The sequence below is a fragment of the Rhinopithecus bieti genome, unplaced genomic scaffold (assembly GCF_001698545.2).
Source record: "Rhinopithecus bieti isolate Rb0 unplaced genomic scaffold, ASM169854v2 scaffold_41913, whole genome shotgun sequence".
NCBI classification, from domain to species: domain Eukaryota; kingdom Metazoa; phylum Chordata; class Mammalia; order Primates; family Cercopithecidae; genus Rhinopithecus; species Rhinopithecus bieti.
This window is the reverse complement of record NW_016818964.1, coordinates 3,785,640-3,798,548: the sequence shown is the minus strand read 5'-3', so window position 1 is coordinate 3,798,548 and position 12,909 is coordinate 3,785,640. Positions and strand designations below refer to the sequence as shown.

The window sequence follows — 12,909 nt, the reverse complement described above, 5'->3', positions numbered from 1 at the left end:
TCCCCCTTCTCCTCCCTCCTCCTCCCCCTTCTCCCTCCTCCTCCCCTTCCTCCCTCTCTTCCTCTCCCCTCCTCCTCCCCCCTTCCACCTCTCCCTCCCTGCTGTCCCTCTCCCTCTCTCCTTCTCTCTCTCTCTCCCTCTCCCTCTCCCTCGATTCCTCAGTTACACCCTGGCCGTGGATTAACTTTCGGCTCTCAGTTCGAGTTGTAAGACACAGCACTCTGGGAGGGTCCAGGATCAGAGTCTGAATTTAGCTGAGATGTTAACGTTGAGGAACCCTGACCTTGTGGTGGTATTTTCATTGAAATCGGATAACGGGCTTTTGGAGAACTGTGACAGAGTGTGTGGAGGCTGCCCCAGTGCAGCGGTCTTATCTCCTCCTCCACTTCCAACTAATAAAGGCCTTTACTACTGTTAAGAAAGAAAGAGAAAGAGAGAGAGAGAGAAAGAAAGAAATTATAATAGAGACAGCTGTGCAGTGTTTTTACAACAATTTCACCGTGGCATCCAGAGGTGCTGACTGTAGATCGACCAAAATTCATCCACAGTTTCTAGTCAGTTTAGTGGAAAACATATAATACTGGGGGATATTGTACATAGATAAAGTTCAAGGAAAACTGTATTGCTCTTCCTTGATGCCTAAAGTTAAATTATTGTGCTACATATATGCAATTTGGCAGGAAGTAAATGACTCAGGTATAGTTCTAACTAATTACAGATCTAAAAATAGGCTTCATTAACTTCATACAATTGCATCTTTTAATTTCTGTTTGATTATTTTATTGAAAAAAGGAGATGGTTCTAGGCATATACATATGAAATGAGCTCGAAAAGACTAATGGCCTGTCCCCCCACCTTCAGGGACTTAACCTAAGGCTGGATTACATTTAAGGAGTCATTTGAGAACAACTGAAATCCCAGTTAAACCCCATATGAAAATGCTACATTATTATTGTTTGGCATTAGGTTTTTTCTTTTCTCTTTTTTGTGTAGATACTATCAGACTGTCGTGCTGTATTGGTAGTTCTGGGACCCTGGTGTGCAGATAAAGTAGCTGGAATGATGGTAAGAGAACTACAGAAATACATCAAACATGAGCAAGAGGAGCTGCACAGGAAATTTTTATTGTTTACAGACACTTTCCTAAGGAAAATACATGCACTATGTGAAGAGCACTTCTCACCTGCCTCACTTGACCTGAAATTTGTAACTCCTAAAGTAATCAAACTGCTTGAAATCTTACGCAAATATAAACCATATGAGCGACAGCAGTTTGAAAGTGTTGAGTGGTATAATAATAGGAATCAGGATAATTATGTGTCATGGAGTGATTCTGAGGATGATGATGAGGATGAAGAAATTGAAGAAAAAGAGAAGCCAGAGACAAATTTTCCTTCTCCTTTTACCAACATTTTATGTGGAATTATTTTTGTGGAAAGAAGATACACAGCAGTTGTCTTAAACAGGTAAGTCTCTAAGTTGACTCCTTTCACATGAGAACAGGGAGGCGTCCTGTGTTGTGTTGTGATATGATGTGCTGCAGCAGCTGTGAGAGCTAGCATGAGGGTTATGTAAGTGTCCTTGACTTGGCGCCATCGTTGCTGATACGTCATGCTGTCCTGGGATTGACAGAGAGGATGTTTTCCCAGAAGGCTGCTTTTCACATGGCAGATATATTTTTTCTTAAAGGATGCTAATCCATTCTAATCTACCTAAAATAGAGGACAGTTATAGACTTTAAAAAAATCAGTATGCATTTAAGTAAAGCATTGTTTTATATTCAGTTTTAGATTCAATTCAGGTATTTATTAATCCTCAACTATGTGTTAGACATTGTGTTAAGCGTTTCACACCAAGTGTTCCCCTCAGGTAGTCTTAGAATAAATTTTATCTGGGTATTGTGACTAATTTTCTAATGTTGATTTTTTTCTCTTAAAAATATTGATTCAACTTTTTAAGGCTAGGTTGGGCGTGATGGGTTGTGCCTGTAATTCCAGCACTTTGGGAGCCTGAGGCAGGTAGATTATTTGAGTTCACAAGGGGCAACACGGTGAAACCCTGTCTGTAGAAAAAATACAAAAATTAGCCGGTGGTGGTGTATGCCTGTAGTCCCAGCTACTCGGGAGGCTGTGGTGGGAGGATGGGTTGAGTCTGGGAGGCAGAGGTTGCAGTGAGCTGAGGTGGCACCACAGCACTCCAGCCTAGGCAATAGAGCCAGACCTTGTCTGAAAAAATGAAGTTTTCAAGGCCACAGTGAAGAAAGTTTAGAACAATTGAATTTATTTTGGGTTGGTTCATAGACTGCATGTTAAAATTTTGTGAATCAAAAGAGAATAAGAATGTTAGGGAAAGTTCTAAGATTATGAGCAAAGGTGATAATGAATCCAAATTTTAGGCCGTGGATGTCTGCTCTTTCTCCCTTCTTCGATGAAAGATTTTTTTCTAATTTGGAACCAGCCAGGGAGCTGTACTTCAGATTTCTGTCAGATGGTCACTTAATGTATGATCCTTTTGGTTTGTGGATACTCTTTTTTTTTTTCTGCCAAAAAAGGTCCTTATTTTGTACTTAAATCAGTTTACTTTTCTGTGAGGTCCATTAATTGGCCACAGTTGATCCCTAACTTTTCTGCAAGTAGTAATCTCGTAGGAAAAACTAAGCTTTGTTTCCTAAAGTAATTTGGGATTTTTTTTCTTTTTCTTTGCGTGTGTGTGTGTGTGTGTGTGTGTGTGTGTGTGTGCGCGCGCGCGCGTGCACGCGCTTAACTGCTTCTGAATGTTTAGGGGTTTTAAAAACTTTTTTGAATAACGAGAAATTGGACTCGAGGGCAGTCATCTGGCAGTTTTTAGTCTGGTAATTTTCATAGTCATTGAGCCTGATCCTTCTGATGAATACGAAGGAAAATAACTTTAGGGACCAAATTACATTTAAATCAGAAGTTGTAGGTTGGAAGGGGACCTCACTGACTATATAATCCAACCCACTTATTTTTGTAAAAATGAGAAAGAGCCTCAGGAGAAAGAGAGAGATTTGCTGTAAGTTAAATTGCTAGTCAATGGCAGAGACAATTCTAGAATCCTAATATCCTGACTCCTAGTTTCCAGTTCTTTCTATCATAGTAATGCCCCTGGGCGTCACAGAACACTAGAAACCAGTGCTTTGCAACAGGAAGATTGCCAGGAGACGGACCTGGGAGAGCGTGACTAAGGAGGGATTACTTCTTAGAGCAGGGAAAAAGCATTTTGGGAGTCAAAAAAGTTTAATGCTGGCGCAGTTCTAAGCCTAGTTATGGACATACTCCCCGTCTCCATTTAGGATTGTATAAGGATTAAATAAATTTTCTGGGGCTTGGAGAGAAGAAATGGGGTGTATTTTCCACCTTCCCCTGTTTTCTACGTGTATTTTATGTAAAGATGTGCCAGTTTTATTGCAGGAATATTAGCCTGAAAAGGTTTATCCAGAATCAGTCAAGTTACTTCCTATTGACTTTAAGGATCAGATTAATTGTGATCAACTTTCATAAAATGTGACTGGAATTTAGTGCTGTATGATGAATCAAGAGTGGTCTGAGGGTTGACTTTATGAGCAGCTAATTAAATATACAATAGAGGTCTTGTTCCAGTAAGCTTTTAATAAGCTTAGAAAACTTCCTGAAATCCAGATTCTTTCCTTCCATCAGTTTAATGGGAGGAAAAACCCTTCTTTAGTGAATAGTTTCATGGGCATATAAGCTATTGTAATGTACATGCAGTTTTCTGCTCTCCTAATTAAAAAAATAAATCACAGCCACTTCTATGTGTAGTGTAGGTATGTGCACAGTCTTATGTTTATGGGTTTCTTTGTACCTTATATTTACATAGGGGTTTGTAAGTTACTTTTATGTATATTTAAGACATATTCACAACACTCCATGGAGGAGGAAAGTAGATGTTCTTTCCATATTACAGATGAAGAAAACAAGCATCAGTGTGTGACCTTCCCCAAATTACACACATATCAAGTGGCAGAAAATGGCTTCCAGTCTCAAGTCTAGTATTCTTTTCACCGTGGAATATACTAGTATTGTGTGATATTGGCATTGGACAAACGTGGGTTCACATCCTGTCTCTACCCCCCCCTTTTTTCCTAATAACTTTTTATTTTGGAAGAATTTGTATTTACAGAAAAGTTGGGGAAACGGTACAGAGAGTTCTCATATGCCCCTCACTTAGTTTCCCCATTGATGTTATCTCCTGTCACTGTTTGTCACAACTAAGAAAACTAACATTGGCCCATTACTATTAACTCCAGACTTTATTTGGATTTTGACAGTTTTTCTACTAATGTCCTCTTTTTTAAAAAAAAAATTTTTATTTTTTTTCTAACCACTAGACAGTATGGAATAATGTCTTCTTTAATCCAAGGTGTCATATCATATTTAGTTGTCAGTATCTGCCCAGTTTCCTCCGGTCTGTCACAGTTTTCACAGTTTCTGTCTTGTTTTTGATGACCTTGACAGTCTTCAGGAGTACTGGTCAGGTATTTGGTGAATGCCCCTCCATTTGGGTTTTTCTTATGTTCTCGAAGTTGGACTGGGGTGATCGGATATGGAAGAATACCATGGAGGTGACCTGCCCTTCTGGTCACTTTATATCAGGGGCTGTCTTGGTATCAACCACGAAACATCACTCATCAATGGATTGTGACAGTGTTTGTCTGCTTTCTCTACTGTAAAGTTACACTTTTTCCCTTTTCTTACTCTATTTGGAAGGAAGTCTCCAAGTCTAGCCCACCCTGGTATAGAGGGATTAATCTCCACTTGCTGGAGAGGGGTGTATCTATATGTATTTAATGGAATTCTTCTGTAAGGAAAACTTGTCTAGTTTATCCTATTTATGTAACTATCTACTTATATTTATTAATTGAATCATATATTTCAATTGGTGGTTTCATGTTTATTTTATAATTTGGGCCATAATCCAATACTATGTTATTTATTTGTTACTCAAATTGTTCCAACGGTGGCCACTGTTAGCTCTTTGAGGATAGCTCCCATGTTCCTTTGACATACCTTCATCCTTTTGTTTTTGAGCACTTTCTTTGTGATACCACAGGGTGCTCTGGGCTCTTGTATTTCTCCCTGCCTGGCCCTAGAATCAGCCATTTTGCCAAGGAGACTCGGTTTCTTTTCTACCCACTTTCTGGATGTATATTTTGTGAAAGTTATTTAACTTTTAAAAGTCTCAGTATGTTCATTCGTAAAATGGAAATAATACCTCCCTCTCCTACTGGCTTGTTTGTAAGAGACTTTGTATTAAAAATGGCAGTTTTATCACCTGGCACACAGTAGGTGCTAATTCTTCAGCTGCTTATGCATGCATATAGGGGGTGCAGTATCAGTATGCTATTATGTAACTGTCAGTGATCTTTTTTTAATGAGATCATAGAGGAATTATATTTGCTTTTCTCACATTGACAAGAAAGTAAAGGAATTGTTGATAATGTATTTCAAGAACCTGGCAGAAATTTCAAATGATGGGTTTATATCTTTGAATTTCTTTTCCTCCTATGGTTGTCAGCATTAGTTAGCATGTTTATTCAGATCACAATTTTCTGTAATACATCTGCTAGTTTTCTGAACCTACCATACATATTTCCTATTTTTGGTTAGGTTATTTTCAGTCTAATTGGGGAGGCAATGTACATATACACACAAAGTATAGGCTATGAACTGGTGCCAGACTTTACCTCTGTCATGAGTTAAGTACAGATTAAGAAGCAGCATTTATAAACTCTTAGAGCAGTTTGACAGTAATTTTATACCTGCTGAATACAATAAAATTGATGCTTGAATTTTAATGCTTTTTAAGTTTCATTTTCTTAGTTGTTCACTTTTATGAAGTTCTACAAAACTGTTTTGTCTCTGATGGATTGGAAATTTAAAAAGAAAACCTGGTTCTTTGCTGCAGATCGTTTCAGAAACACTGTGCATTAGGGAAGAGTATACTTTATCAAACAGCTTGCTGGTGAACAGCTTGTATAAACTCATTGTAAAAACCAAAAGAAACAAATAATACTTTGTCTTACTTTTTTCTGTGGTGTTGCGAGCTCTTTAAGCAGTTTGCACTGTCCACTGTCCTCTGGGAGTTCACATGTGACTGCCTGGCTTTGTTTTCCCTGAAGCCTGTAACTTTGTCATGGGTACTGGTTATGCATGGCTGAGATTCACCAAGTAGAGAAATACATTTTTTCTCTCTAAGCACTATTAGCATAGGTATATCCCATGTAATTATTGCTTACAAGAGATTTTATTTACTGTGCATGTTGTCTCTTCTGTTCTCTGTGGTTTTGATGTGGGTTTCATTAAGGAAAAGTGAATTGACTGTTGTTGCCTCTGTTTCTTAGCTAATTGAAGTCTGCCAGATGGATAATTTATAATTTTGGCAAAGTAAAATACATTCTTTGCCTGATTAACAGCAACTTAAAATACATTCTAAATCTCCATTATATTCAAATTGATGCTTATTTATATAAAACTTGGAAGTATGTATTATTTCTTTTTTTTTTTTTTTTTTTGAGGCGGAGTCTCGCTCCGTCGCCCGGACTGGAGTGCAGTGGCCGGATCTCAGCTCACTGCAAGCTCTGCCTCCCGGGTTTACGCCATTCTCCTGCCTCAGCCTCCCTAGTAGCTGGGACTACAGGCGCCCGCCACCTCGCCCGGCTAGTTTTTTGTATTTTAGTAGAGACGGGGTTTCACCGTGTTCGCCAGGATGGTCTCGATCTCCTGACCTCGTGATCCGCCCGTCTCGGCCTCCCAAAGTGCTGGGATTACAGGCTTGAGCCACCGCGCCCGGCCATAAAACTTGGAAGTATGTATTATTTCTAAGGTGATTTATTTTGTATTTTAGACTTTTGGGCATGCTATTTGCATGTAACACTGCTTTCTGTTACATCTTAAGTTTATTAAAATAATTGAACACACTTTGGAACATAATAAGGGAGGCTCTGATTCTGAATATTTAAGTACTTGAACTGTAGACCTTGAACTACAAGCTGTAGTTTGTAGACTCCCAAACTAACCTAGACTCGCAAGTGTTGTGCTGATTGGGATCAAGAGAGATTCTGGATGGCCACTTCCAGCTCTTTAATATTCGTCTGTTTCATGTATTTTTTTTAAAGAATGATTCGACTTAAAAATGCAATTTTCTATTTGGAATTTATACTATGTAGTATGACTTCAGAGAAACCATGTGGAATCGCTTATGTCAGGTGTGGAACCATTTATCCCGTGTGCTGAGTTTTTGAATGTGGATATTTCCAAAATAGCTGTAATGGCAGCACTAACTGTTAACCTTCTGCACCCGTGTAATGTGATCCCGTCCTGTAGCTCTTTGCCATTTTTTAGCTAGAAGGCCAGCTTTCAGTCACAGGCACTCTGGGTTAATACAGAGGAGCAGGCAGGAAGAGAGAGATCAGCAATCTCCTCTTTCATGACAGGGAAGGGTGGGGGACGCCTTGCCATTTCTGTGCCCCGTCCTATGCTGTGCAGAATTTTGCTCAGTGTCCTGGGGACCACAAAGCATCAGGAATTGAGAGGATACAACATTTCTTTCCCGTGGGCTCTTCTTCTAATGATATCAGGTGGTAGGATAAGAGGAAAAGAAATTGCAGCTGGAACTCTTTTGTTACATTTGTAGGGGATGAAGGTTTCCTTTGGTGTTGGGCTCACTGGTCCTTTCTGTATAAGCACGGCAGGGCCTGTTGCTGAAGCTGTGCATGGTCTAGAGAAGGGTGTTGAGTTGGGAGAGGAGCGAGTGGAACTGGTAGAGGGATGAGTCGAGCTTTTTTCATTGGACGTCCTGTTCCGAGGCCAAGATCTATGAGGATCCATGTTTCTCTCTGACTAGCTCAGTCTCATCCTGGGCCACATTTCTATTAAGTCACCATTGCCCAATCAGCTGTTGGAGGTAATGTGACCATGTCATTTGTCAGTACAAACCAATCTTGTATTTGGCATTATAAGTACTTGGTCAACAGATCTATGTGGTGAAGAGTGACAGTGATTTCTGTTTAAGCAAGTTGGGAAAAAAGGACCAAGACCGTTTTGTTAGGTATGTTGGCAAAAAATACATGTACTTCCATTTTAAAGGAGACTTTAAAAACAAAAGTTTATTTTCTCTCAGCAACGTTTAACTTCCAAATGTGTATACTTTTTTTAGATTGATAAAGGAAGCTGGCAAACAAGATCCTGAGCTGGCTTATATCAGTAGCAATTTTATAACTGGACATGGCATTGGGAAGAATCAGCCTCGCAACAAGCAGATGGAAGCTGAATTCAGAAAACAGGAAGAGGTAACTTAAAATAAGTGTACAATAACAGTTTTCAGGACATATACAGACACAGTGCCCATAGGGTCTCCCTTTTTTCATAGTTCCCCAGAATTATTATTATTTTTTGTATTATGGAATACTTCTTTATATATTAGAGCAGCTGTCCCCATGAGGTAGCTGTATAGTGATTTATGTGCTCAGAATTAGAATAGCTATCTGGCAAACCAAATTTGTGTCTTAATTGCCATCAACCAACTTATTTCTGTGATTGGATTGATGTCACACAACTGCATTTCATGGAAAGACAAAGCATGTATGACCTTAACTCTTGTACATTCCATATGACTATGAATTAACAAACCGAATTCTTTTCCTAGAAAGTGTTTTCTTTTTTTCATTTAAAGGCCTATTTTGTTTGAATTCTTAAAAAAACAGCACTATATTTTGTAGATTTTAGCTTAAATGTTTTTGTGCTTTTAAGGTCTTAATACAGGAAACAGCATTGTAAAGATGCTAAAACCTAATACCATGTTCTGGCTTGTACACAAAAACCTATTTAAAGTTTATTATTTAACTTAAAATTAGCAGAATAATTCCTGTTGAAGGCCTTTTCTACATTGTAGCTGTTCGATAACCTCCAAATTTGGAGAGTCCAGGAGCCAGTCTAATAGATCTAACTGTCTGAAAACTAGCTTATATTACCATTTAATTTATCCTGAATTGGAGAGTCTCATTAAATCAGCTTCTTTGTCCATGTTTCCATGCATCCTGAGTTTTCAGTGATACTGTCATCTTCTTTAGCCTGGCCTTAAGGCTTTAGAATGCCCAAGAGCATGTGTGTCAGAAATAACAGTTGTCGTTTACTTTTAGTATGTTTTTTTTTTATTTGGAAATTTTCTTAGAAGTGCTTTTCTTGGTGGATTTTTTTTTTTCAGGTACTTAGGAAATTTCGAGCACATGAGACCAACCTGCTTATTGCAACAAGTATTGTAGAAGAGGGTGTTGATATACCAAAATGCAACTTGGTGGTTCGTTTTGATTTGCCCACAGAATATCGATCCTATGTTCAATCTAAAGGAAGAGCAAGGGCACCCATCTCTAATTATATAATGTTAGCAGATACAGACAAAATAAAAAGTTTTGAAGAAGACCTTAAAACCTACAAAGCTATTGAAAAGGTAAGATCAACAGATTAATATATGCTGGCAGGTTGGGGAAAAAAAATTAATATGGTTTATTTGTTATTCTTTGTGTCCATAGAAACAGATAATGAGTTTTATCTACAGGCACTAATCTCAAAAGAGATGTACCTTGTGTACATTGTAAGGAAGTTGAGAATGACTACAAAGACCCAGCAGTGGTATACAAAGTGTTTGAAAGGGCACAATAAGATAACAGTGAAAATGGTCATCACATACGTTATTGGGGATGAATGTCTGGGAAATTGCATTGTAAATATGAACAGTAACTGTTGACTGCTTACGTTATTGAGTGATTGGAAAATAATGACATGGTAGTTATATTCAGAAAGACTGACAGTCGTGTATGTGTGTGTGTGTGTGTGTGTGTGTGTGTGTGTGTGTGGGCACGGTACAGTATAGACTTTGTACCATATGGGGAGGGTCTCCATATTATTGGAACTGGGAGGGATTTGTTGGAAGAAGGTATCTGCAGCAGGTGACTTTGGAGTATTGAAGTATGTTTAGGAGAGAGATTTTCAAGAGAGTTTTTTCTGTAGGTACAGAGGCAGACAGCATGCGGCAAAGAAGATGTGTTTTCATCATAAGTTCTGTTTTTTAAATGTTCAGATCTTGAGAAACAAGTGTTCCAAGTCGGTTGATACTGGTGAGACTGACATTGATCCTGTCGTGGATGATGATGACGTTTTCCCACCGTATGTGTTGAGGCCTGACGATGGTGGTCCACGAGTCACAATCAACACGGCCATTGGACACATCAATAGGTATGGCATCATATCATTTGTGTGGAAAACCTGGGAATGTTGCACAGTTTGAGTCTAAACCTGTACATTTTGTATTGTTTACATTTTGCGATTACCAGTCTTCTCTTAGACGGGCCATATTTTCGATGAAGAAAAGTTACTTTTTTCATTTTTTTTTTTAATCAAAAGGCAAAAACAGTATTGTGCAACAATAAAAGTTCAGTATTCCTTGGCAAGGCTAACATGATGAAGGCATTTTAAATTAGGTTTAACTTAATTTTATAATTCTCACCAATTTTTTTCTAAATCCTGAAATTTTTGTTTTGTGCCATAACCATTGGGTAATGTTAAATTTTCCCCTAGCAATAAAGTAAGATTATATTTTTGGGTACATTGTAATTTACTTTGTCCAGAGCTGATAATAAAATTTCTAGGCGCTAAGAAGAGCAGATTCTTTGCTGGATTATATATCAGGATAATTTCTATTCAGAGACAAAATAAAAGAGCAAGTATAAGATTTTCTTTGTAACCTTTTATTTTGAAACAATTTCAAACTTTAAAGTGTTGCAAGAATACTAGAATTCGCGTATGGCCTTCACCTAGACACCAAGAGAGACTCATTCAGTTTCATGAGAATGTTCTTTGTAGCCAAAGGATCCACCTTAGAGTCAGAAGTTGTCCTCATGCCCTGTTGTCACATCTTCCTAAGTCTCCTTCAATCTGGAACCGTTCTTTAGTTTCTCCTTGACTTTAATGACCTTGAAACTTTGGAAGATGATAGGCCGTCATTTTGTAGTCTGACTCTCAGTCTGGGTTTGTCTGATATTTTCTCATGATGAGACCCAGGTTACACGTTTTTGGACAGCACGTCACTGAAATGATGGTGTCTTCTCCTCATCCCAGCTTACCAAGTTGCACACCATGTTGATTTGTGTCCTTTCCGGTGGTAACTTAGATCACTTGAGTGAAGTCTGCCAGTTTTCTCTACTGTAAAGTTCCCTTTTATAATTAGTAAATATTTCCTGGGGAGATACTTTGTATAAAAATGTATTCCTCTTCCAAGTTTGATTCATTAGTGTAAGCATTCTTTGATATTTCTGGGCCAAATTGATTATTACTATGATGGCTACTAACTCCATTATTTCTGTATTTATTAGTTGGCGATCTACCATCCATTTCTTCTCTCCATTTATTCATTCTTATATTATCATTTTTTAATGTCAGCGTGAACTTTATGGACTCCTGTTTTATTTAATGGGTTGTAATCTATCATTATCATTTACTGTTTGTTTTGATGTTAAAATTGTTTCATATTTGGCCAGTGGAAACCCCTTAAAGCTAGTTTCTGTGTCTTTTTAACATCTCACTATTATTTGTTGAACACTTCCTTGTTTTATGGCACAAGACATTCTAGACTGCCCCACCCTTGATGTTGGCAATTTCCTCAAATGAGTTGTGGTTAGAAACCAAGAACTGGATACTAGGTTTATTCATTGCTACCGGGGTGTTGCTGCTGCCAGGCTTTTGAGTGGATAGAGCTAGAATGTTTGTTTGTTTGTTCATGTTTACATCTGTATTTGTTTCAGTGTCTATCTGTTGATACCTCCCTTTTCAGTGTGACGCTAGAGGTTTCATTCTAGATTTCCTCTTTTCTGTCTATGTACCTCCTTTCTCTAATAGTCAGAAGTTTGGCTCCCATTGTCCTCAAAATAATTAGTATTCAGTCTTCCTGTATGTAGCTAGTCTTCCTGCTCTGTAGGACTGCCACTGTGGTCAGGTGCCCTTGCTGCACAGGTCACAACCTCACAGGGCTGCTGCCCATTCCAGCACTCTCCTGATGTGAGTCCTGTCCCAGCATCCCTTTCTGGGCTAGCTTTCTGCCCTGCTCCAATCTTCCCTGGTGCTGTTGCTCAGTGAGCTGCTAGTTCTGCTGTCCTTTTTGTGTCAGCACTGGGCTGTCCCACCCTCTTCTGATGCCTTCCTTGCACGTGTGCTGGTAGTTGGTGGCAGACATAAGATGATTAAGGAGAAAACGTTGGCAGTGTGTTTTCTTACTGGATTCTGAACAGTACTTTGTGCTCTATTATGGTAACGCTCAACACATGTGGCTATCAAAATTCAATTTAAAATAAAATAAAAAATGGAGTTTCGTAGTTGTACTTGTCACATTTCAAGTGTTCACCAGCCACTGCCCTGCTGGGCATCGAAGATACGGAACATCTTTGCAGAGTTCTGTTAGGCAACACTGTTCTGTCTTATTCAAAGTTTGAAGCAGTAAAGTTTAAATGCCACATACAAATACAAAATCAGTAGAGGGGAAGAGGCACATGACAAATCAAACTCGAGGTTGTAAATATCAATATTTTCTCGGTTGTAGATTCAGCCTCAGACTTTCTTTTTCTTCACAGATACTGTGCTAGATTACCAAGTGATCCGTTTACTCATCTAGCTCCTAAATGCAGAACCCGAGAGTTGCCTGATGGTACATTTTATTCAACTCTTTACCTGCCAATTAACTCACCTCTTCGAGCCTCCATTGTTGTAAGTTTAGAAAAAGAAATGATTGTTATATTTTAAAGTATGTCGTTAGTGGATTTTTTTTCAGCTTTTCTAAAACTTGCAATTTATAGGGAGATTTGATTTTAAAATCTGCTTTCGT

General features: G+C 38.5%; 1 protein-coding gene across 3 annotated transcripts in view; it reads left to right on the top strand.

Moving 5' to 3' along the window:
• The window catches only part of DICER1 (dicer 1, ribonuclease III), a 72,194-nt gene that overhangs the window by 32,518 nt on the left and 26,767 nt on the right, over positions 1–12,909 (top strand). For all 3 annotated transcript variants that reach the window (XM_017857934.1, XM_017857935.1, XM_017857936.1), the window contains 5 exons: positions 994–1,466; positions 8,197–8,329; positions 9,244–9,486; positions 10,117–10,271; positions 12,659–12,791. In XM_017857934.1, coding sequence (XP_017713423.1) covers positions 994–1,466; positions 8,197–8,329; positions 9,244–9,486; positions 10,117–10,271; positions 12,659–12,791 — 1,137 coding nt within the window. The remainder of the gene's footprint in view (positions 1–993; positions 1,467–8,196; positions 8,330–9,243; positions 9,487–10,116; positions 10,272–12,658; positions 12,792–12,909) is intronic.